At 39.6% G+C, this 27,355-nt stretch overlaps 1 protein-coding gene across 4 annotated transcripts in view; it reads left to right on the top strand.

Annotated features, from left to right (window-relative positions):
- The window catches only part of elmo1 (engulfment and cell motility 1 (ced-12 homolog, C. elegans)), a 106,275-nt gene that overhangs the window by 76,996 nt on the left and 1,924 nt on the right, over positions 1 to 27,355 (top strand). For all 4 annotated transcript variants that reach the window (XM_020606861.1, XM_020606859.1, XM_020606860.1 and 1 more), the window contains 5 exons: positions 14,047 to 14,210; positions 17,875 to 17,987; positions 21,854 to 21,961; positions 22,360 to 22,442; positions 25,325 to 25,402. In XM_020606861.1, coding sequence (XP_020462517.1) covers positions 14,047 to 14,210; positions 17,875 to 17,987; positions 21,854 to 21,961; positions 22,360 to 22,442; positions 25,325 to 25,402 — 546 coding nt within the window. The remainder of the gene's footprint in view (positions 1 to 14,046; positions 14,211 to 17,874; positions 17,988 to 21,853; positions 21,962 to 22,359; positions 22,443 to 25,324; positions 25,403 to 27,355) is intronic.

Genomic DNA, 27,355 nt, shown 5'->3' with positions numbered 1-27,355 from the left:
GTGTGTGGGGTGGGGGGGTGGGCTTTGTTGTTGTGAATGGGGTTACTCCACATCACCAGTACCCACCATTTGTCACCAGAGGAATTCAGTGCCGCTGCTGCTCTTCTCTACTCCGCACTGTCTCTCTGAGCCTTGGATGAGCTTCAACCAGCGTTTTAGTCAGAGGAGTTAGACACAGGATTAGAGTGAGGTCAGCCCCTGACTGTTGAGCGGGAGTCTGTGAAATACTGTGACTGCCTGATTTTTTGTTTTGAACAGTCATTGGGCTTTTAAATTTGGCTTTATGTGAAGGAACAATCTCTTTACCAGCTGACCTACTACTGTATACATATTGAATTGTGCTGAATTGTTTAGTCAGATTATTATTATTCAGCAATTTTTATCATTAGTCATAAATTAAGAAAAGAAAAAACCAAGTTACAGATTTGCTTCTTTTCTGTTTTATATTGTAAATTCAACACAGTGCAATTTAAAATCCAGCTGTTCACTATTAATTTCTGATATTCTTTAAACATTTTATTAATATATTTTAATATTTATTTAATCAAAAAAGGAATAGATTGACATTTTGTAAAATACACTTTTTTGCAGAGAGTTACATGAGAACAATACCACTGTACTGTATACCACTGTAACATGAAGCTGCAGCCAGGAGACACTGTAGCTTAGCCTAGCATAAATACAGGAACATGAGAGAAACATTTACATACAACATACCTGAAAAGGTAGGAAGAGGTTTATTGCAATGCTGTATTCTTTCTTCTTTTTTATATGTATTTTTTAAATTAAATTCATACAAACAAACGTGTGTAGAAACGACCTACTGTGGTCTTATTATGGACTGTATAAATATAGACAGCATGTCACCACTTCCCTTCACTATGCAAAATTGAAGCCAAAATATTGTCAGTATGGCAGCTGCCATCGTGGCATTTTGTGCAGTAGTGGCCTAGTGGTTGAGTGACGTTATCAGGCCGCCAATCAAAGCTGTAAAATCATCTGAAATACATGACTTTTTATATAATCTATTACCTTATGTAAAACAACCTTACCTTAAAAATGACTACTTGTACACACATCGGCATGATAATATCTACCAAAAACCACTGAAATCACTTCTGGTATTTACTTTGAGTTTTTAGTTTGGCTCCTTCCCGTCCACTAACCTGGGGCGTTGGGATTTATCACCTATACTGCAACCAGCCACCAGGGGACGATCACGCCGTGGCGGCTTCACTTCTGGGAGCTGTCATGGCACCCATATTTTATACATCTGATGGGTCTTACTGGGGTACTAGACTGTTCTGACATTACCAGCAAGCTGTTCCAGTCTTTATGCTAAGCTAACTGTCACCTACAGCCTCAGACACAGCAGGGCAGACAGTATCATCACACAGAACTAGACTTTACAACAGCTTTTTCCCTGCCACAGTAAGACTGATGGCAAATATGAAAATGTGAGAAATGTGAGTATATACGTGCAATAACCCCTTACTAGACATGCGCAATAATAATACAGAAATGTTCCACAAGGTATGTTTGTAAGAGCATCTCATCAACAGTTTTCTCTTGGGGGACCTGAGTAATAGCAGGACATTCTCTACCAAGCAATGGAAACAGGCCTGAATATAAACTGTGTTTTAGTATGTTATAACCCCTCACTTCCTTACCTTTTTAATGCTTTGTTGTCTTTATGTAACTTTTTTATTTTAAGACTAAGTGTTCTTTCTGGCTTTTGATTCCGTACCTGACTCCAAAGGAGAGCTGCACAAGAATTCTTATATGCCACTGGATCCCAATTCTTTATGAACAGACAGATATGAGACTATCAATCTTCTCATCTAACTATTAACAAGACTGCAAACAAGCCTGTTTCTCAAAATGTCAAACTATTTCTTAAAAAAAAACAGTAGACTAAGAATAGACTTTTGTTGCAACCCTGTTTACAATAGTGTTCCCTTAATGTTGAGCCAATTTGAACCACAACAACAACAAAAAAAAACTGTCCTGCATAGGGCGCCCTTGAGCCAGAGGCGTTAAAGCTGGTCACCCATTTTAAGTCCCTCTGGATGAGCACTTCAGCTAAATGAACCAAGTGCAGATTTAAAGCAAAGTCCTTTTTTATTGATGTAGGACATTTCTGTTCTGGCCTGGGGAGTGTAGATAATCTGTTTTGTTCAGCCATGTTGCCCCATGCACGATTATTCTCATGGAAGTCCTCAAAAGCCTCAGCAGCTGCAGCTTAGGAACCCTCTCATGCATCAGTTATTATTTACCTAATGTTTCAGGATATTTACATGTGGTGTCTAGCTGCTATTTCAGTCTTATTTAAGGCTTCCCACTCCAAATCAATTAAGGATGCTTAATGCAAATCAATGCAAATGGTTTCTGCTGCTGCTCTTTAGCAACAGGACAGTTCCTCCTCTTTGCCAGAAGGTTAACATGCACGCATGCATGATTAATGAGGTGGGTGCTGAGACGTCCAGTCAGAAGTGATGTGACAATAATAATGTTAGCACAGGTGCCAACGGTTTTGGGCGGATGCCATGTTTAGATTCTAGGAAGTGGCTCTAGACAGCTGGTGAAAGCGCTGCACACATTGCCACATGCCAGCGACTGTGACTGCTGCTGTCATGCTTTGCATGAAACAGTACATGTATGGCTCTTATCAGAAAACCAGCCCCTCTCCCACTCATTTCCTCTCCTGCAGATGTTGTTTCCTTATTCCATACTGGTTTTATTTACCTCTCCAATAGTCTAGATCTTTCCACACACTTTTTTCTGTCAATTCCTTATTCCTCTTTTGTTTTGTCTCCCTCCTGACCTCTCTCTCTTTTCCTCCTGCTCATTCTTGTCTTCGAACACCCCACCACCATCACCACCACCTCTATTGTTGAACTCAGACAGGCTATTTATATCTTTCTGCCTGGCTGCCTCACCTCCCACTCCCTTAACAAGGTTTGCTTTATTGTTTTTGCACGTGTTTCTGCACACTTGGACAGTGCCTAAGTGTGTTTGTACATACAGTGCAACAAATGGTGCGTTTTTGTCCTTCTAAGCGTGCGTAAGGTTTTGTTTGTCTTGTCTTTGTTTCATGGTTTGTATATGAGTGTGTACCATGCATTAGTTTTTGTGAGTGTGTGGTTGTGTGTCTAAGCGGGATCTCTGTTGGTTCCCTCACACTAACCTCACTAATCTGACAGGAGAGATCATCATCCATTTGCATCAAACCCACAGAGTTGCCTGAGCAGAGATGCAGAGCTAACATTTAGTTTTGTTGTCTACTAAGATAATGATACTGTTGTCTTCTCTCTGCTGTGGCTCACTGGAAATCAGCAGGGGAAAAGCAGAGTAAACTCAGGTTTTCCTGTCTTTTGATTTAGTTTTATATCTATGCATTTATTTATGCCTGTTTCCTAAGAAGTACATTTGCATGAAGCACGTGTACGTAATCCTTTCTGTGCAGTCCACAATCTATACTTTAAATTCCTTGCAGACAAGGAAGGGTCTCCACAGAGGCTCTTACTGTATGTGTGGGTGTGACTTATTGTGTATTCATGCTGGGACTTGACTGCTGTGAGCCTTATCATTAGCATCGTTTGATAATCTGTTTTTGTCTGGGTTTCAGTTTAAGCACTTCATCTGTCTCTGTGGGGGTGATGATACAGTACATGGAAGGGAGACAAACACAGATCCAGTATGTGTTATTCAGAAGTTCTCTGTCTTTGACAGGGGCGTTGCTAGATATAAAGCTCTACTGGGGCACAGGCCCCTCATTACTCACAGTTCACACAATTTCTTTCTTGAATGTTTACTGCATGAATGAAATGTGCTATGAGCTTCCCATGCTTAGCCCACTATTCTACTTTTTGCTGCTACTACGACAACTTAATCTTTATGAAAGTGTTTATTTCAGCATACATTGAGAGCATTCTTAACATGATTTTAAGGTGTAAAAGTCTGGCTCTGTATTGCACACTTCTTTGTATTCTTCTGCATTTTACTATAACTACTGTAAATTGAGCAGCCCCAGTTTGGTTTGTCAAATTGAAGCTTTCACAACAAATTAATTTATCAACAAATAATTAAAGACAAACACAGTCATTCTTTTTGTGTGTGTGTGTAACTCATAAGGCCATATAACATATCGTTATTTCAAAATTGTATTGTGCAGTGGATGGCTGGTGGTCCCAAACCTGTCTCCATAGAGGGCCCTGCACAGACACTTTCCCTTCCTGCCTCAGGTTCACCAGTTTATTAAAGCTGCATAAAACAATGTTTTTAATATGCTATAGGCTTTTCATTAAGTGCAGATTAAATGGTCCAACGTTAACATAGGCTGCTATGTGTGATGTATTATGCATTTTTTTGATTAATAACATTTTAGTCCAACTGATCATATGCATTGATATACAGAGCTTTAATTTTCTTAACATCTGTGCCCAGTTATGTACCAGTTAACTATACTAGTGTTAACTTGTTTACCAACTATAGCCAGGTCTCACCTCTCTCACCCTCATCTCTCTGAACTTCTTCCTTCTTTCTGCCTCCTCTAAATAATTTTCTTATGTCCATCTACAGGAGTCAGTAATGTTTTAGTCAAAATCAGATCATCAGTATTATTCAAAAACTTAATTCAGTCCCCATCACATACCTCAGTTCATTCCTCTCTTTTGTTATGTGCACAGCACACGCATTTCTGCGTGCGCGCTGCAGTGCACCAGCTACAACGTGCATGGTGTACAAACCCTGACCGCTGCGCCTCAGCTTGTATTTTGCTTTGACATTCTGGATCAGAGCAACAAATCAAATTTTTTCCCGTTATATTATTAATCTGCTGCCAAATATAGGAGCTTGTTAAAACTTGAATGTGTTATTTTACTGGGGCACAGCAGCTCAATACTGGGGAATAGTAATAAGACAATACTGGTAAAAACACTAACTAGGCTGGGTCAGAGGCCACCATAGACTCCACTTCCTCCCAGTCCTCAAATTTCACTGCTGCAAAACCTCATGGAAAGTTAGACTAGAGTGTGTGGCTTGTGCAGCAAAAATGTGTTAAATAGGAGCTGTATGCGCTTTGTGGCAAATTTGTGTGACTTCATTTTTTTTTAAAGAACTTCAAGTCGGATCCAGAAATGCAATCAAATCAGACTTTTCATGCAGCATCATTATCCAGCAGCGTTGCGGTATGGATAATGCTTGTCCTCGATGAGTCACCACATATAATGACAAAATCCCTGTTTGGATGTCCTTGAAAAGATGTTTAATCACAACCAATTTACTGATCCCTCTGGGACAATTAATGCAGACTGTTCATATTTCCTGCAACAGCAGTGTCATAATAAAACTCTCATTAATGCAACACCGTGCCCAAGCCAAGGTCAGCACCTGGCTTCCATCAGCATTTCTTGAGGGACTCTCAGTAAGTGGCAATTTCCCAGACAGCTTTGTTCTCCAGTCATCCCCTCACATGGAGCTGGAAGTCGAAAAGGAGCTCCTGTGACAGTTTGTCAGAAAAACTCATAGCTAGCCCTCTAAATATGGCCACAACAGCAGCAAGCACCAACCTGCAACACTCATGCAGAAAGATCAGGACTGATATAAGGAGGTCTCCAGATGTGTTTTGTGTGTATGCTGGGAATTTACAGAGAGTTAATAGTTTAGTTTCTTTTGGGCTGGTGCTTGTTCATACTGTATAATGCATTTACAAGAAGGAATACATTTGTACAGTACATGTGCAGTATAACTGTGTACAATGGGAGTATGTACACCTGTCTTTCCTACAGTGTAGTATGTGTTGATACCTGTGATGCAATAATGCTGTAAAGCAGGTCCGTAAAGCATTTACTAAGAGAGAAAAGAGCTGCTTTTCACTGCCATTTAAAGTTACATTTACCCCTTACCACTCTATTTTACTGTATGAAATATCCAGATCTACTCTTTACGTTCGAGCCGTGACTGTAGATACATAATGAAATTTTAATGGCTTAAAGTAGTGCCTTTCCACTTAGCTGCTCTTAGCAGACTTAACATAAAGCCATAACAAGGTTGCCAGGATAAGCTAATTGAAAATTGAATATAATAAATATCATCTGGGAATGTGGCTGTTGTGCGGCATTCAAGTCCTGCTCTTCACCCTACCTGAAAACACACCCTGTCACTACATACTATAGGTTTGTTTATCTCAACTTTGTTTGAGATAGAATTACAAAAAATAGGAATAAGACTGTAAAGGCTCATTATCGGTGCTGCAGCTGATGAATATTTTCATTACCGTGTAATCTGCCGGTTATTATCTTGATTAATTTTTTTTTTTTTGTAAAATCTCAGAAACTAGTGAAAAGTGCACAGAATATTTTTCACCACATCTTCAGATTGTTTCATTTTCAATCTGATACAAAATATATTTAGTTTACAAAGATGTGCAGAAAGAGAAAGCAGTCAAACCCTGTCTGAGAAGCTGCAGCAAGCCAGTGTTTGATATTTTGAAAAATAGGTTAAACTAAATAGTAGCAATATTATAAATTTTCTGCCGACAGACGGAGATTGATAACATCATTTTAGTGATGCTGAGGAGCAGACAACAGTGGAAAGAACTGTTTCGCTGCTCTTCATGATGTCCATTATGTGATCCATATTGATTTTGTCACATTTAACAATCCCCATTCTGCTGAAAACTGTTTTACCATCCATATAATGGTAAAGGTTGCCCATGTCATCTCATGTGAGTTGCATACAAATGTCGCTGACCCTCAAAGCAGCAGGGACTGCTGTTTCAGTACACGGTTTTTGCAACCCTAGCCTGTGGGACGTATTTGAAGCACTGCACTGTGCAGTGACCAAAGCGAATCCATGGTGTGTGCTTGTGCTGTTCAACACCTGTCAGGCTGCCATCTATGTCTTGTTGTGCTTCCCCGAACGTCCTCTTATATAGAGACTGTGGGGATGATTGAGACTAAATACTGGCACAGTTGGCATGGAGTAGTGTCACTACCGATTCATAAACACAAACAATACAAACAATATCTGGGTGCTTACGATATATAGTGTGTGTACAAACAAGAGCTTTAGCTTGCCAATACTTGATTTGACCCAGTGTAGATTACACTCTGTTAGCCATACTCCTATTTGAATGGCAAGGCGCATTCACTGGTCTCAACAGGATGGATGCCTATTGCATTAGAATACTGTATATAACAAAAACTTTAACAGTGATATGGTAAGAGATGGCTTGCCTTAAAGGATAACCTTGTTTTTCTTTTTTAACCTGCTGTATTTCCCCTAAATGTGAGTAGGGTGACTCTATAGCTAGTGCCAATTTTCTCTACCTCCATTATAGAGATTCTGGGAAATGAAAAGACGTGTTAGCCAGTAGTTATTAGGGCAGGTGGTTAGTCTCAGAGAGAGTTAAATAAAGATGATTTCATTCAAATAATTGTTCAGCTTTATTTCTGGGTCGGAAAGAATATATCTCTGCGGCAACTTGCTGGCTGACATGATCACTCGGCCTTATGCTTCCACCAACGTGAGCTTGTTTACATGTCGAAATCTACATAATTCTAAGAAAATAATTCCATGACATAATATTTTTGTCCATGTAGTTTACCAAGTAGCCATTGTCTTATTTTTCTTGTTTATTCCAAATAAACAATAGGGAGTTACCTAACCACAGAAGCAATATTTGATGATGATACTCTTGCAGCTGATTTTTGTATTAGTTTTATACAGTACTTATGTCGAACTACATGTATCTGACATAATGAAAATCTTGATGTGACACACAAAAAACACAGCAAAGATGAATTTAGGGCTATGCAAATTAATAGAAAGGAAAGATACTACAGTATACAATATTGTTTAATGTGTATATATTGTTATATATGTTTAGTGTGTTATATATTGTTTAATTCCTTGGTGGATCTCATGTGACTATCAGATTCTGATATTCACATCAGATCAATCAAGGAATCATTCATTATTAATGCTAGTTTGAATGCATCATTAGCAATAAATCAAGTCTGTGGGTTGTTTAAACATAAATATTATTTCTTAGCTGCTTAGCTCCACAACTAAAAGACCCAAGGGCAGAGAACGGCAGCACTGTTTTGAACATGAGGTGCTTTGTTTATAATGTCCGCAGTCTAGCTCTCCTCCTTTCCCTTTTTGAAGGGTGAATATTGATACTGCTACCTGCTGGTAGGGGGAGTTATTTCTGTCACACAGGCGCAGCAGCATGCGCGTGCTAGTCGGCCGTTGGCTGTAGTCTGTGCGGTGTGTGCAAGTGCCACACCTGACAGGCCCAGAGAAAGCTGACATGAGGCGATGCACAGGTCAGCTTTCGTCACTGCTAGTTCTTTCAAGTCTGCTTGGTGTGTCAGATTTTTAAGGGCTCGTTTGCAAAGAATTTAAATAAACCAGGGCTTGTCACTTGTGGGGGGGGCCATGGCCACACCTTGGGAGCGCCATTGCATTAGCCTGCCTGTGTTTAACCTGGATTGACAGTCATTGGCTAACCGATAACTGCTGTTTAACATGACTTCTCATTTCCCCAAATCTCTATAACAGAGGTAGTGATATTAAAGTCAGCTCTAGCTATAGAGTCACAATGCCCACTTTTAGTTGTAATACAGCAGTAAAAAAAACTTATTTAAGTTTAGTACTGCAGCCATAAATCTTCAACCACAACTCCCCCCCCCACCCCGAGTCCCGTCAGCTTCCAGAACACTTTTTATTTTTATTCAATGCATATTTATCAGCTTCTAAATTTAACACAGTACATACCAGCACTTCTCTTTCAGTGGAGTGTGATAAGGGATGGGCATCTTTTCATGTCCATCTCTGTGGCATAGTTTTATTTTTAAATTGACATCAAGGAGATAATGGGGAGAGAAAATGTAATTACCATTTCAGTAAAAGGGAATTAGAGTCCCTGTATTCTCTTTTGCTTCTCTGCATCAAAAACAACTCCTCTGACAGTGTGTACTTTTTATGTGCTTTTAAGTGTGTGAATGTCATTCTGTATGTGCACAAGCATGCATGTTTTGTCTACTTCAAAGCATAAAATGCAGAGACGCACTTCAGCTACGGTCCCATTATCACCACATGAGATCCACTTTTTGATTGCTTTTAGGGAGTATCAGCAAAGTCATTATTCTGTGATTACTACCTTATTATTTACCCACCAAAGTGTCTCTCCAGCACACATCTCCAGATTTCTCCACCTGGGTTTGAGTGGTAGATAAGCGTTTGACTGACAGCTGAAAAATGATGTCATTAGCATCCTCTTAGGTAAACGGAGCAGCGCCGTCAGTCGGTTAGTCGGCAAGAAGGGGGAAGGTAATTTGTTGAGGCTGATGCGTTGTCGATGATGGATGGTGGGGCAGCTCCAGGAGAGAGGAACTGTCTGACTGTCCTGTTTGAGAAGATACTGAGAGAAAGAAAGGTGAAGATTGAGCATAGAGGAGTGTAGCATACAAGTCAGTGTGCTGGATGGCTCATGGGACAGTGTTTAATTACTTTTTTCTCATACTTGTTCTGCTGTCTAACTTTGCTGAGAAGGAGTTAAGAATAATCCCTTGTTGTTCGGAAGCGAGTCCGAGACGGAGTGTAGAAACGGACAGAAAGAAAGGCGGACAAGATGGAACCGACCACTCTTGGAACAGCTCTGACTAGCAACACTGATCCAGAGTGTTGCTAAGATGACACCAATACCAAACTGAACCTAAATTTATCCTGGTCGAGCTCAGCCTGCAAAGTTTGTTTCAACACCGACGTCATCTCGCCTCTACCAAGGTGAGCAACGAGTGCTAGAAAAAAGGATGAGGATAAAATATTCATAATTCCCACCCGCCCTAGTGAGAAAGGACCATGTGTTCATATTAACTCTGATGAATATTCACAGTGCTAATTAGCATGAATGCAGCCACATGGGCCAGCAAAATTGTTTTCCTGCCACAGACATGACTGCAAACAAGGCATATTAGTAAACATTCCCCAGGGACGACTCTAGGAACCCCGGGGTTGGGGTCACTAGAGATCCAGGTTGGGAAGCAGGCTGCAGGTGACATTAGATCTGCTTTAAAAAGCACTGATGATTTCAGAAAACAATTGGAGGGTTTGTTTTGTGTCTAGAAACTGCAGTCTTCATTGTACTCCAAAGTTAAACTAAAATGGAGGTTACCAAAGCTTTTTATGGTCATAGTTTCTTTCATTTGAATTAGATTGTTCCTTCTAGAATCGCTGACAGACCATTTGTAAACTTAATGGAAAAACTAATTTGAGGCTTAATTATCAGATTTCAGGTTTGTGTGTGTGTGAAAATTTGTGATGGGTTTCTCCATGAAGATGTGATTAAAAGTAGTTGACATGAGTGATGAATTTGTCATAGTGTGATTACAGACTGTGTCGCCCCCCAATTTATAAAAACATTTATCACCTCAGAGGGGAGGAGTAAGGGAGGCTGGAGGCTGGACGCTGTTTTTTTCCTGTGAAAATACGACATACAAACTACAGGCAATCACGGACAAGGGCAGATTACAAGACATACTGTATGTGAGGGCACCCTCATATACAGTATGTCTTGGCCTGAGGGAAAGTGTCAGTCCACACCCTCTAGCAATGGTACTTTTTTTCTTGCATTTACATGTTTGCTACATTTATGCTACCAGCAACTTTCTGTTTTTGTTTTTTTGTCAACTGGGGGATTTAAAAACTATTTAATTTTACTGTTTAACCTTTATTTGCCCAGGACTTGTTGTGATACATGATCTGTTTTGCAGGAGAAGCCTGACCACAATAGCAACGCAATAGAGCAGTCACTTAAATACATAAAAATACACATTAGTTCGGTGGTGGCTGTCGCTCAGGAGGTAAAACGGGTCATCTCCTAACCAGCGGGTTGGTGGTTCAATCCTTGGCTTCTCCAGTCCATACACTGAAGTGTCCTTGAGCAAGACACTGAACCCCAGTTGATCCTGGTAATGACACTGGTGTGTGAATGGGTAGTGTGCATCAGTGCATAGAAAAGTGCTATATAAATATAAGACCATTCATTTATAACAGTCATATATAACACAACAAAAAAAGATGCTAAGAGTTATTAAACCCTGATATAAAACAACTGGTAAAATCAGTCTGAGATACCAAATTCTTTCATTTCTCTCTGTGGCTGGAGCAGAAAGCAGAAAACAATTCTTTCCTGTCTCTGTCTGTACACTAGACAGCAGATATGTCTTGTGATCTAACATTATGACTGGAAGAAGTGAAATAGATTTGTAACGATATAGTAAATGGGCTGCACTCGTATAGCGCTTTTCTACCTCGCCAAAGCACTTTGCAGATTCACCCACTCATGCACACACTCACACACCAATGGCGGCGCTGGCCTGACCACCCTGAGCAAGTTGGACGAGTACAATTTTGTCTTGGAGTACAAAAAAAGCACAGGGATGAGTGAACCGTTTTCCTCTGATGACAGCACTGTGATAAATATTTGAAGACATTGTGTTGGTGCATTAATGTATAACAAGTCCTTGTAATCAAGAAGGTGGCAGCAACAAGCCTCCAAAGAAAACCAAGACTTGTGCCTGAAATAAAACTTCAACTTCAGTCTTAGTTTCCTCACAAGGTTTACGTGTTGTGCAAAAGAAATGCATTCAGTTCAATTCCTCCCTTAAGTGAACACGAGATGGATTCACAAGTTGTAACTTGTGCTGAGTCATGGATGTTCTTCATCAGCCTTAATGCCAGTTTGATTTGGGTAACACTGGAGAAGACCTCATGTGCACTGACACAGATGTGTGTTTGAGCTTCGTTAATACATTGGACTGGTTTATACAGGGTCCAGAAGCAGAGATTGAGCCATCTGTAGTGATGTAATAAGACCAATGTCAGAGGAATCTAACTGAATATAACCTTCAAGGCCTATCAGATTTATATTTAAAAAAAAATTTGATTCATTCCTTTTTCTGTACAGCGTCAACACCGGAAAGAGGGGCTCTGAGTACAAACCACTTGCTTTTTAACACAGTGAATATCATGCTGATTCAAGATGATTATCCTCAATCACCTCTGTTGTCTAGAGTTGTTCTGTTTTTTGGTTCTGAGGTCAAGGCTTGTGCTGTTAATGCTTCATTTTCAACAGCTCCAGTCTTCCATTTTTAATGCTCTCATGCTGGCTTAGTCTGAGTAGTGAGAGTCCAGAGGTTAGCAAGCTGATGAGTAATCGCTTGCAGTAAGCACAAATGGCAATAAGAACAGTATTACATAAGACTATGTTTGGGATCTTGGCTCCCTTTGTTTTGGCATTGTTGTTAAGGTTGAGGAACCCAGATGAAACAGGATAGTACTGAACAGGAGAACATGTCTATTATAAGAAAAGTCCATAAAAATCCCTTCCTTTTCTTATACATGTACGTCTCTCGCTATGATAAGGTCAGCATCTTGGGAGGAGGTGTACTTGCAGAGGCTGGAAATACTTGTGCATGATTAAGCATTTGATCTACAAGGCAAGAATTTAAAAAAAAAGAGAGAGAGAGAGAGAAAAATACAGTAGCGCAAAATCAAAGGCCAGAAGGGAAGATGTTCTATTTCTTTCTGTCATCTTGGTGTGATCAGTGAATCAGCATCTGCAGGCCCAGAGGCGGATGCTAACGAGGCTGATGCATAATCAGGGCTGCTTGTCACATCTGCTGTTACACTGTTTGCAGTAACTAGAGTGGCTCTGTTCAACTTAGCCAAAGAAACTTTACAAAGCTCATTTATTTTTTGGTCAAATATCACATAAAGCATCTCAGTAGGATTTGCACATCAGCCCAAGCCGTCTCAGCTGCTGTCAGTTTTGAGAGGAAACCACTGTTGTGTTTCAGCACATCGGGAGTTACGTTTGCACTCAGATCTGTGAGTATGCTGAATATGAGTATGCACAAAAATGAATCCATATTTTGAGTTATTAGTTCTCAGTTTTTAATTATGCAAATCACTTGTAAGAGTGTGAGGTTAAATGGAAGCAGCTGTCATTGAAGATTTCAGCTTGGGAGTCATTTTTCTGGAGGCTCAAGTGTTCGTGCAGAATGATAAGGGCGTTTTAGACTTTGGAGAGAGACTGTGCCTTATTAACTGTGTTAAAACTGGACTATAATTCCATTTCACATCTCATTGACTTCAAGTAGCATTGTGTTTCATCCCTTGGATTTGTTTGGTGGTTTTTGCCACCTTTAGTGTTTGACTTGATCTGCAAGTGAAAGCAAATATGTTGGGATCTCAGGAAGACATAATTTAGTAACCATTCAGTCAATTAATAGCAATTTATACTTTATTGCAGTAGGTATTCTGTATTAGTTGATAATTGACAGAAAATGTGTAAGCTTTTAGATTTTCTCTGAGGCAGAGTGTTCATATTATAAAATTTTAATGATTCTAATTGATTTTCAGCGTCTTGAATGCGTGTTTGTAGCTGTTGTCCTGCATTTCTCTGTCACCACTTGAGGATAATGTGAGTAGACTTTAATTATCTCCTGACAGTAATGTGTATATATGCTGTTAGGATGTGGGCTAATTGATCTAGACATGCACGATGTGTTTTATGTGTTGCTGTAGTGTGCTTTCCTCCGCTGATCACAAAGCCCCCTCGAGTAGGACTGATGAGTTGGAGCACGCCTCTTGTCATGTGTCGGCAGCCATAGACAGATTAATGGTATTAGCTGGCTGGGGTATTAAAAGCAAGTTCGGTCATGCGTGATACTGGGGCTAACAGTTGACCAGTCCCTGTTGAATTATTCTACTTTGCTTTTTCCCTCTTAAGGCTCAGTACACCAGACTGGATTACAAGCTCTGGTTCTGAAAAAATTCATTAATCTTGTTGGGAACGAAACAGGTTTACGTTTCTATGTCCCCCCTGAACCCCAAAACAGAGATGGACTTACTTTTGACTTCCTGACTGTCCTGACTTTGTGGCTAACACACACACACACACACACACGCTATATGTCCATTGCATCTATGATCTCATTCTGCCCTCCTCTGCCTCTCCACTTCGTTCTGCAGGTAATGCAGGTGGTGAGGGAGCAGATCATGCGAGCGCTGACTCTCAAGCCTAATTCCTTGGACCAGTTCAAGAGTCGCCTGCAGAACCTGAGCTACACAGAGATCCTTAAAATACGCCAATCCGAGAGGATGAACCAGGAAGACTTCCAGTCCCGCCCCATTTTGTGAGTAAACCAATCAGTGACAAATATGACTAAATCATAGTGTGACATCCAAAAAAGTACCTGCACCCTCTTGTCAAAGGGTTTTACTGCCAACCACAACATTCTCCTAATTGTATTCATACATACTGTCGGTGTGACAGCTTTGTTTAGAGACGAATAAAAACACTTTGAATACAAGGACAAGATATTTTCTGTAGTATTTGCTCAGTGCTATCCCTCTTTTAATTGCAGTTTTCCTTCTCCTTGTCTAATGCAAAATGAGGACATCATTATTTGCATTTACAAATAAGTGCAGTGGTCATTAATGTACTTGTAATTGCTTCTTTTTTCTTCTTTCCATTTGTCAGCCAAATGCCAGCCACTGGTCTAAAGCAGGTTGCACCTGTTCTTTCTTTCCCTTATTGAAAATATCTATTAAATTCAAATTGTCTGCAAATGGCAGTCGCTGCGAATACTCCATTAACAACCCTCCAGCTCATTAAGCATTGAGAGTTAGTCTGTAATAGATCATTCATTGACTGATCATGGATGTAGGCCCTGTAATGAAGAACACCGTTTTGTCCTGCCTGTGTATAATGGAGTAGCAAGCACTACTGAAAAATCATTTTACAGAGAGAACTTTTCACCTTGAACAGTAATCAATGCTGAGCCAGGGCTTATTAAATCGATATGGGAGGGTAGAGACCAAACTTCAGCAACCAGTTAATCCTAATGGAGAAAGCAGAGCAAAAGCCAATGAAGCAGCAAAAAATATTCCTTAAAACACTAACATTTTTTAAACAACTAAAGATAATTTAATTTTTAATTCATAGATCTAGTGATCTTAGGTTAGGTTAGTTTACTTTATGTGTACCCATAGTTAGATTTGTTTTGCAGCAAGATAACACACAAAACATATATGACATAAGAAAAAAAACAATATAATATGATAAAAGTACTTGAGGCTCCACCAATCAGAACACAAATGAGGGGGAGAAATATCAGTAACAATCACTCACAATTAACAAAATAAGTAACAAATATTCCTACAACCTATTAATCTCAGTGATAGCAGCTGGACAGAGCTGTTTGTAAAGCTTTGTTTACACCTTGGAACTAAAAACCTTTGTCCAGAGGAGAGAAGCTGAAATTCCCTGTGTAAAGATGGGAGGTATTTTAAAAGTATTTTTGGAGTTTGGAGATCTTATTCACATTTAGAGTTCGTTGGATTACAGACACTTTTATGGACACTTGTGTATAACACAATTAATTTCAATAACTAAGAAAAATAAATGTATAGCCACATGCAACAAATTCAGGCTGTTAAACAGCAGTCTGGGGGTAATCAATATGGTGCTCTCATAACTAGTAAACCCACTGAGCTGTACACATCAAACTCCAAACTTAACACAACTCTGTAATACCTGCTGCAGTTTCTACAGATTTCCTGCTATCAATCATAGTAGAGACTGACCTTAGAGGTCAAAAGAAGGTGAAGAGGAGCCATTATAACTTCAGATCAAAGCTGTCTCTCTTGTCAGACATCTCAGCTGAGGGATTTTTTTATGTCATTCTGACTTTTGTTTCTAGAATTTGAAGGTATTTTATTATAACTATTTTTTTGCGATGTATGATTTTTTTTTTTTTTTATCAAAAGTTGCTTGCACAAACCATCTAAAATCAGCATCACATATTTGTGCAGCACATTTGTCAGCTCAGAATTACTTCTAATGCAGCCTCCAGAAAACTGGGACGTAAAGCAGTTTAGCTTAATTTATTTTTGATTCTCCTTTCCCTCTGTGCTTGGCGATATTCCACTGATATACTGTGGATGTACTGTACATTTCTACAAGGTTTGAACACCTGATATCATCCAGAGTAATTCCTTTATAGAGGCCTATCAGTGCAACACATCAGCCCTTTAATTCAGTTGTTTATGATTTTCTGCATTTGCTGGAAAGAATTGGTTTAAAGTGAAACTGAAACGACCCCATAAGAAGACAGAGCAGCCAAACCATTTAAAACTCTCAGACAAAAACAGTCTCACCTGTGTCTAGCTCAATCAGAAGGATGGAGGCAGTAAGGCTGAGCCATCATCAACCATCCTTTCTCAGATAAACCCCACTGTTCCCTGCTGTTTCTTTAAAGATGTCAGAGTGTATGTCCACAGATCAATGAAATGACTGGAGTCACTGATGAGGCAGACAGGGAGGGCAAGCGGGGAGACAGATGAAAGGAGACAAGAGCAAGTGTTCCCAAAGGAGAAGAGGAGGACAAAAAAAGGACAGGAGCATCAATGAGGGGAAATACAAGAGACTGTTAGAAATGCATAGCCTTTGTGTTTTTACAAAACCTGAAATCCTGCCAACATTTCCATATTTCTAGAATTGAAAAAGAATGAGAAGGAAATTGGAAGAGAAGGGCCTCAAGTATAATTATGAGTAATAGATGTGGAGCAGCAGCACTTCTCTGGCAAACGTATACAGTACAAAATTCATGTTGACTAGCACTGTGTGCTTTGCATTGTACTGTAGACGCATGAATAACTGTCAGCAATTCAAGCAGGACAGATTTCCAGTGATCAACTGTCCTTCTGGGATATGGTGTGACATATGTCTGAGTATAGCACAATAGTGTGGAGGTATATACTGTATCTCTCTGTTTCTTATTCTCTGTTCCCTCCTGACAGTCATAATCCAGGGGATTTTGTCAGTCAGATGAATATTGCGCACTGCCAGATAGCCTGGGGAAATATAACACAATTCACTTCAGGGTCTTGGAGTATCTTGAAGCTTGCTGTCACCTGCTTGCCACACTGGATGGGTGTGGTCTACAGCAGTGTTAACCTCGACAGCTAAATGTGATTTAGTTTTAGCCTTTTGACAAAAATGCAAATTAGTTATACAGTAGTCGATTTTTGTTGTTAGTTTAGGCTTTTGTCATTTTTACCCTGCATTTTTAATGTTTGTCTTTTCTCAGCATTTTCATGCTACAGCCAACTATGTTGTGTATGGTTACCTTGGTTGCAGTTGAAAAGGCTGTTTATTTGTTCACACATTGTCTGTGTCCTCTGTTCTGCACAGCAGAAAGTGATTTAGAAGATTTGAGCTAAAATCCTGTTCATTAGTGTTGAGAGGAGAAGCTAAAAAAAAGGCAGATTAATCTACATCTGCAGCACTTCACGACAAAGTATCCTAGCTTTTCATTAATATGGGCACGGTGCCTGCATTTTCCTGGTTTGTCTCTGCCTCTTTTGGCATTGTCTTGTGTAATTCTAACTGGAATGTAGATTAATTTAGTTCATAAACCCTTTTCTTCCGAGAAGTGGTAACATCAGATGACAGAACGTTACTGAATGTAAGATGCTTCTAATTTACTGTAGTGCAGCATATCAAGTGGCTAAATTAACCTCGGAGCATATTTTAGGCGGCCCTAAGAAACTTTTACTTATCAAGATCTACACTTTGTGATTCTAAAGCAGGTCATTGAATAAGTTTTAAGATGGTAATTACTTCATGTCCATTCATTTGTCTTTCACATTATCATTTCATTTTTATTCTTTGATGAAAAATGTGAAACATTTTATCATGGTTTTCTTTAGCAAATGCCACTTTTTATTTAGCATGTTGCATTTTCATTATAAAAAATAGCTAATCACCTATTTATTTCTTTATTTTTCCCACAGGGAGCTGCGAGAGAAGATCCAGCCAGAGATCATGGAGCTAATAAAGCAGCAGAGGCTCAACAGGTTGTGTGAGGGAACGTGCTTCAGGAAAATCAGTAGTCGCAGGAGGCAAGGTGAGACGCTCATACAGTATGCACATGGACCTGATGTTACACTGCCTTCACCCACAGATTATAACCACATAGTGAAATTCACCTTTATTTGAAAGATCCTAGATGCTGTGAATCTGCTGTCATAATTGCTCACATAGGCATATAGTGACTCTCTTATTGAAAAACCCACAGAAAAGTGATACATGTCTCTGTCGTCTCTGCTTTCACCCCCGTCTAAATGCAGATATACAGTATAGCATGCAGAGAAGCATGACATAAAGCAAAACAAGGATAAACACACTTTTTTACTTTGCACTTATCAACACAACTTCTAGTGGAGGCTTTGAGAAAAGACATGAAAGAATGACAAAAGAGCAGGAACCTCAGGCCTTAGAGTGGCAAGGCTGCTGTAGGAAATGATAGCGCAGTATTTCTTCTGCTGAGACATAACACATATTTTGTAGCCACACATTCAGTATGTCTGTTTTGTCTGTGGTGCCCTGCTTCGCTGGGTTTTTTGAGATGCAAAGATTCACATACAGTCCTTTCATTAGACTTCATTTGATAGAAGTACTGATGAATTCCTCAGTGATACATAGGGGTGAGAGGAAGAAGGATGCAAAGGAAAAACCAGAGAGGAACATATTCATATCAATCAGCCTAATATTATGTTTCACACTGACTGCATTGAGAGAGAGAACGTGAGAGAAGAGGAGTGAAACAGTGGAGGGGGAGGTAGCGGCGGTGTCATTTCGCCTGTATTGTGCATTGCTCCTCAGTTGGGGGGTGGTAGCTAGTACTGCATTACTGTCATCAGGACCTGTACTTTCCCATGAGTCAAATCAAATTGAGTAGAACCTCCTTCCTCCTTTCACCAATGTATTCTGGCATTCTAAAATCTGATCACAACTATTCTTAACAGCTGTCATCCAGATGTTCAAAGCTGGACCACGGAAACCAGTAAACTGAAAACAAACATAGAAGTGAAGAAAAAGGATGGTAGGACAGATGTTCAGGTGGAAGGCGTTACCTAAACTGAGTGTGTGATTGTTTTTGCTTTTTGTGGTTGGCTAATTTATGCTCATCAAGCTTGTGCTCAGCAACATGCCATGAATGGACTCGTACTGTATGACCATATTATTTCTTACTAGACCCTAGCTAAAATGTCAAATGAATGGAGGATATATGCATGCAGCCACACACATACCAAAACACAGAAACAAAACCATTAGCCCTTCAGAAACAGTACGCCCACTCACAGTATCTAAAGTAATGGAGTTCATGAGGCTCACTGGATTTAATTTTGCACAGTAGCCTGTAGGGTTACACTGGCTTTAATGTGCTGCAACAGCACACTGTCTTTAGGCTAGTCGCTAACTGTAGCAGTCTTTACTTCTGAGGACACTTGAAGGAGTCACGGACATGCTGTTTCTCCACAATACTCCTGCAGCTCCTTCCCTACAGTATCTGCCACTCTTCGTTCTCATACTGGTACGAACAGTATATACTATACATGCAATGTGAAGATAACTTTGTCTGCAGCCTTTAGGCATTATAAACAAGATTTTAAAAAGGCCCTGCAGCAAGTTTAATTTTCACTTAGTGCTCACATGGGATGAGATGTTAAATCAAGATGGGGGGGGGGTTGCATGCATAATGTTAAACTTTATTAGTTTATATTTTTCTGTCATCTGTACTTTCCTCAGACAAACTTTAACACTTTTTATGCTTGCATAATGTATATTAACTCTTTGTCTATTGTTATGTATCTTTTTGCATACACCCTCCTCTCTGCCTTTCTCCTTCCCCCAATCTTCTCTCATGACTATTTTAAAGTCCTCCAGCCTGCAGGGATTCAAGTACCTACATCAAATATTCATTTAGCTGGCTTCAGTGTAGATGACTCCTCTTTCTACCTTCCCGAGTGCCAGTTTGACCATTACAAGGTGATGTTTCGCTGTAAAAGCTCAGGCTGATGGTGTTGTGAAAGTTTGGAAGAAAGAGTGCTCCCTGTAGTTGTTTTAAGTGCAGGATGCTGGCAGGTAAAAGCCCTTGGAGCTCAGGGGAAGTGTGTTTTTTGTAAATGCTGCACTAAATCAAAAGTAAACTTTTGTTATTTAAATTGATTCTGTTGAATCAAATCAAGAGTGTTACAGTATGAAATGATTCGACAATGATATTAAATCCACAATAGAGATGCAGCATCTTCCGGCCAAAGGGAAAACGTACGTACTTGTACAGTATATAGACACGCCGTCAGTTAGGATGAGCAGTTGATTGCAATCCCTCCCTCCTCACAGCTATCATACACATCTCCCAAGGCCTAGTGCCACTCTTCACCAGCCTGCCACCACCAACTGTCTATTTTCAGCAATTAGGATTTGGACGGTGCCACCCGTGCGCACGCCAGCCAAGCCTCCCCAGTCTGTGTCCCGTCTCTGCCAGCTCAGCTCGGTGTCCGCCTTGGCAGGAAACCTCGAAAGAACACCACCGGGCTGGCTGCCGAGGCTGCGGTGGAGGCGGTGACGCAACTGTTAGATGCAGACCTCCACTGCTACAGTCATCAAGAGAAAAACACTCGGCGCGATCGAAAATTGTCTATTAAATAGGGTGGTGATTATGCGTCACCTTTAACCAGACATGGTCATTACAGTGGTGGTATCACATTTTAACAGGTAAACCTGGACTTAGACTTGAATAAAAATCATCACGAAAAATGTTTAGTTGCATTTTGATCATGGAAAAGGATATGTCTTGGGCCATACCACTATGCAAAATAATTACAACTAGTCATGGTACTAGTCCATTTTACCACAAAACTGCTTTTCATTTCAGGCCAAAGGCACAAAAGGCCATGGCCTCCTGTGTAGTATAACACCTTTTTCCTAATATTTTTTCCTAATACTGTTCCCCTTTTGTGCATTTCACTGTACATTTTAAGAGCCACAGTATAAAAACACTTGGGTTGTTTGACTACCTTGTAAACAGCTCTTACTAGCTTTATGCAGAACAGCTTGGCCAACAGTGAAGACTAAAAACAATAAAAATGAAAAAATGAAGAAAAACAAATGAAAAACAATCAAACAAGATGACAACTCTGCACCAGGTGATGCCCCTTTAATTTAGGGCTCTTGGCAGCTAGTGCCAGTACTTTTTATATTAACCATCATATACGACTGTTGACGATGATCTAGACATCCGTCATGTGCACCGGAATATCTACTGTTTTATGAATTCTTAGACAAATATTTTAAGGTAACAGTAGAAAACACTCCTAAACACTTTGAAAGACCAAATTAGCGTTTTGAGCAGGTTTCCATCTACACTCCACTTGGCTTCAGGAATTTGACCATGAAAATGGTAAAAGAGTTCAAATGTACTCCTGGGTCCAAACCCTATGATGGCCTCTCCTAAAGGTGAGAAATACCAATGTATTAATCAAGCTTTAAAACATTTAAATACATTTTGTTATTAAAATTAAAAATAATAAATAAAATGCATTCAAACACATTTATCTGTGTGAAGCTTTCTAAAAGATGAGACATGCAGTACCACTGTACAAACAACAAATGGTAAAGAACAGGCCTCAAACTTTCTCAGTTAGTCACAGCAGGTCACAGTTAAGGTTGAACTGAGTGCCTGTTGTCGAAATGATAAAAACCAACTCTGTTTTGTTGTCAATCGAAATCCCTCCCTGCATGTGGATTTTCCTCAAGGCAGTTTTTTTTTTTTTGGTCAGATTCTTTTGCCATTCAAATTTTCTCTCCTGTCGATGACTCATGGAGTCCCATATGATGCTTTGTGCCAGCCACTGACTTATTTCATTAATTTGCTAAATCTGTCTCTTCTTCTCCTCTGTGATGTTTTCTCTCTATTGTTTCTCATAGATAAGTTTTGGTATTGCCGTCTATCGCCAAATCATAAAGTCCTCCACTATGGAGATCTGGAGGAGTGCCCTCAGGGCGAGGTGCCCCATGATTCTTTACAGGACAAATGTGAGTGTCTGAAACTGCTGATAGTCTTCACCCACTATTATGACACAGTATATATTCTTATTGTGCTTATTATCACTTGCAGCTCTTAATATTTATTCCAGTATATATTGTCTACAAGACTACTGTTTGTCTATATTGAAGGCAAACATGGCCCCAAAACACAGTCCTGACAGTGGAAAAACAACTGTAACTGACAGCAGCTGTTGGCTTGAAGAGTCAGTGTTAGCACAAGTTTCACTTATAATTCTTGTAGAGTGACAAATCTGGGGAGGATTTTAAGTTTTAATCATTTGGATAAACCAGCCACCCATCTGGGATGACACATTTGTCACAGAGATGTTGTTGATGTTGTAATTGCTGCTGCTGCTGCAGCGAACTCACTTCTGTCCTTTTTACAGTGCCTGTGGCTGATATCAAAGCTGTTATAACCGGCAAAGACTGTCCTCACATGAAGGAAAAGGGAGCCCTGAAGCTAAACAAGGTGCGTGTTTCCTCACACACGTGTACACATGCGTTCATTTGAGTGGGAGGGTGTGTATCCAAGCGGGAGAATTTCTGTGTGAGAGTTGCATAACATGATTACATAATTTTGCTCTGAGAACTAATGCAAAAACTTGCATCTCAGTGCTTGGCACGGAGAGACGTGTCCATCAATGGGGTTATGTAGAAATACATCACAGACTATTCCTTTAGCTGCAAACACAAGTCACTCCAGAGCCACCAGAAACATACTGACATGTTGTTCTTGGTGTTTAAATTGGAGAGTAACAATTGGCATGGTGTCTGCGGTGCCTTAACCAGGATGAGAGCCATCTTGTCTGTGCCTGTGTACACATCGGCCCTTCTTCTCCCGCACTTTGCCTTTGCAAACCTTCACACCCCACCCATGGGACTCTGATATATTGGCTCTAGGATAAGCCTTGGAGACAAAGACAAAGGAGCACAGCTCCTTCCTAATTTTTCTCTTTTATTATCATGTCGATAAGCGCAGGAGAATGACCTGAAGAAGGGGGAAGGGAACTCAGAGGCCCATCTAGCAGGCATGTTCCATTATGAATGAGAACACTTTCCTATTTGATTATTCACTGTTACATGGCCAAACAAAGTCACCTTTTGTAGGTTTAGAGCAGAAATGGCATGTGGACCATTTGTGGGACACGGTGGCAAGTATTGTTTTCAGATTGTCTCCCATTTTCTACTAGATGTATTCATCACATGCTATTTTTTTGATAATTTTAATTCTAATATATTTTTGTAATTATTCCGTTCACAAATATCTCCCGTAAATTTGGATTTACCTTATTGCAGACACGTTCTGTGCCTCAAGACGTGGTTAATTCGAACACAGGTACGCAGACGCGGAGGAGCCGTTTGCCTGTCAGCTGTACTACACTTTGCATCCCATTACTGAAGCAAACCTTTTTGCTCTATGTGCATTTTAAAGGGCAGATTAAACTGAAGACTGGGGGATATACAGCATAATAAGCATGGATGATTGCACGCATTTATGAACGTTCATGCAATTTTTGATGTGTCTGGAAAATCCTTTGCTTGTAAGGGGCAGGTGCAGAATTGTGCACCTACAGTATACTAAAATAAGGCTCTTTGGGGGAAAGAGAAATTTAATTAACCAGTGTTTCACTGAAACTAAATGATAGCAGACACAGTTCCACCAAGAGGGGGCTGCATTTAATTAGAGCAAAAAAAAAAACAATGGTTAAAAGAGAGCAGAGTTGTTTTGTGGTTCTAAATATGGGCTGTTAGTGCACTGTGGGGATTATATATATTTTAATTACAAAAGTATGTTTGGTTGTAGTTAGCTTGCCCTTCTGCCTACAATCACAGGTACAGCACCCTGTGCATACACAAATCATAGCCCATAATATAATGAATGCCTACTTAGAAACAGAAGTAAAGAAAAAGCCCAGTGGTCAGGGTTCGCTTTAGACCATGACTATATTGTGTGTGGATTGTGATGTTAGTTTAATATTTTTTGATTTTTGTTTGGACAAATCAGCCATCACATAAGTTTTGAAGGGAACATATTTGATTATTGGATGTGTTTGTTTTCTTTAACCACCCTCCCAGTTTTCTATTTTATAGCATATTTCTTCAGTCACCATGTCTTCTAAAGCATTTCTATGCACTTTTTTTTTGTTTGTTTGTTTGTTTTAGTTTTTTTAGGGAACCTAACACACTAAACTGACATGGCTACTATAGTAAACCCAGGGTTTTCAACCAGTGGTCCATGGCCCCCTGGTGGTCTGTGAAGTCATAGCAGGTGGTCCCTGACCATGCATTCGATAATGTGGTTTCACTATCGAAATCGCACTTTCATAAAATCTTTATTTTTAAACACATTTCCATGTATAAATTAATGTTTGTGAAAAATCTAATTCATTCAAATATATGAAATTTATAAAAGCCAAGGTGACTTTCAGGATCAAAATTGTGCCCATCAGGTCTATCCACCCCACAGTAGTGGTTTACCCAACATCAGCATGTTAGCAGGCAGGTGTTAGGATTTAGCTCAAAGCAGTGTTGCGCCAAAGTACAGCCTACAGAGCCAGTAGCATACTGTAGAGCCTTCTTTATTTTGTGTCTTTTAAGATTTTTCTGTATTCATAAATTAGCCTAAAAAACTCTGCATTAGTTACTAGCTTTTTGGTAAATAAAGAGCAGATGTAAATTAACAGATAGATGTTTTGAGAATAGAATTTTGGATGATGTAAATTATTACTTCAGTAGTAAGAACTTCAGTTTCAGCATCACTGAATCTTCTCTGAGTCTCCTGATCTGACACAAGTTCCACCACTGAACCGAATCTTTTAAGCTCTCCCTCACAAAAGGCTGCAGATTGTGTAATTTCTTGCTGCCTTACTAAATCAGATGCTACAGTAATTGCACCCAGAATATAAGCACACACTTAATGAATTGCTTTCATGTATACAAATTTGGTTGTCTGTGTCACACTGCATTCAGTTTATTTGCTGCAGTAGACCATAGTGGGTTGTTAGGATATACCTGAAATCATAACACATCATATTCCCAGTACCCCCAGGCATTTTTCAATCTCTCTTTTCTGAAGGCGTCCCAGGCACTTCTCTTCTCTCTCGCTGATAGCTGGTGAGTCGATGTGCAGCTGTGTAACAGATGGTGACTAGATGTGAAGAGAGGTAGACTGCACTGGTATGGCAGCATTGTGGTGTAAATCTCACCTGTTATTTCTTCTTTTTTCCTTGTACCCTATTTTCTTTTACCCCTCCATCCCATCTCCACCACTCTGTCACTGCCGGCTCTCTTTGCACGGTTTTCTCGTTCTCCCTGCTCCCCCTCCAACCTTTCATTCTGTCCTTTCTCCAGGAGGTGTTAGAGCTGGCCTTCTCTGTCCTCTATGAGTCCGATGAGTATTTAAACTTTATTGCTCCTGACAGGCATGAGGTAAGCACTGTCTGGGCCTGCGGCTTCCCAAACAACTGTTCATCACACAAGCAAGTTTTTCTTTAGTATACAAGTATATGCAAGTGTTGAAGTTACACATGTACTGAAATTAAGGGGTTCATTTGACACATACTATATGCAGTGGATTAAATGTGTGTCTGCCCGCCCCCCCTTTTTCTTTTGTATTATTTGTCCATTTTTTATTACACAGTGTGCATGTGCAAATATTGCCAAAACATACATTAATGAAATAGCAATAAAATAAGACTAGATGGAAATAAGAACAGGAAAATAATTATGAAAGTTAACTATGACATTTAAAATCAGAGCTGTCACACTTGAAACTTGATTCTCTCTAATAAACCCATACACCAACATAAAATCTTAGTCATGTTAATGCCAGAAACTTTGATACGAGAAATGCTGAGATTGGTCATGCCATCGTGGCTGTACAGCAACATTAATATGACTGGACATTACTAGTTTCATCCCATTACAGTATATAGACTGACTTGCACATAGAAATACAGTCAGGGAAAAAACTATTTGAACCCCAGCTGATTTTGTAAGTTTGCCCACTAACAAAGAAATGATCAGTCTACAATTTCAATGGTAGGTTTATGTGAACAGTGAGAGACACAACAATAAGGAAAAAATCCAGAAAAATGCATTACAAAAAAAGTTATAAAGTAATTTTCATGAATGAAATAAGTATTTGATCCCCTATCAGTCAGCAAGATCTCTGGCTCCCAGGTGTGTTTTATACAGGTAACGAGCTGACATTGGGAGCCCTCTCAGCTTGTTACCTGTATAAAAGAGACCTGTCCACAGAAGCAATCGATCAATCAGTCCAGATTCCAAACTCTTCACCATGGCCAGGACCAAAGAGCTTTCCACACCTGATGAATTAGCCAATGATTGTAAAGCATGAACGAAGCAGCTGATGCAACTTAATTAGCTAATGCAACTGGAACCTCAGGGCTCTGCCTGAACTAAATACTAATGTGCTTTAAATAAAATGGAGGTAGAAAAGGTTTGTACACACCCTGAGTGTGTAGGGTCTTATATAGACAGGTGTGTGGCTTTCCTAATCACGTCCAGTCAGTATAATCAAACACAGCTGGACTCAAATGAAGGTGTAGAACCATCTCAGGGATGATCAGACAAAATGGACAGCACCTAAGTTAAATATATGAGTGTCACAGCAAAGGGTCTGAATACTTATGACCATGTGATATTTCAGTTTTTCTTTTTTAATAAATCTGCAAAAATGTCAAACATTCTGTGTTTTTCTGTCAATATGGGGTGCTGTGTGTACATTAATAAGGAAAAAATGAACTTAAATGATTTTAGCATATGGCTGCAATATAACAAAGAGTGAAAAATTTAAGGGGGTCTGAATACTTTCCGTACCCACTGTATATCATTCCGCTCAATTCTACAGTACTTGCAACTGGAATGGACTTTACTATGATTGGTCCTCAAGCACTTGAGACTTGCATGCTTGGACTGAAACCAGTTCTTTTTATGACCACAATTATTTTGATTGATTTGATTTGATTTATTCATTCAAGCATGTAAAACAGTTGATATGTCAACACATGTAATTTCACACATATCCAACAATAATAATCCAATATTAATTTGCTTATACCTAGTACATGCTTGAACGGAGTAGGAAGAAGTTAGACTTATCCAGTCCTACCCCATGACATCATCTTACAACTTTTAAGTCCTAAGCAATATCTCTACATAAATAATTATCTTCTACACCACACAAGTAATACACTAAAGAATTATTACAAAGTGTTAACATTCATACACCACACCCACAATGTTCCATCTAATTAATCATTAAGCCTGTTCTTGCATATATCTTGATTGACACATACCTTTATATTTATGTTTAAACTCATCAATTCTATTACTATTTTTTATGTCCACATTTAAATT

Source organism: Monopterus albus, unplaced genomic scaffold (assembly GCF_001952655.1).
Source record: "Monopterus albus unplaced genomic scaffold, M_albus_1.0 scaffold82.1, whole genome shotgun sequence".
Lineage (NCBI taxonomy): Eukaryota > Metazoa > Chordata > Actinopteri > Synbranchiformes > Synbranchidae > Monopterus > Monopterus albus.
This window is presented reverse-complemented; position numbering and strand designations above follow the sequence as displayed.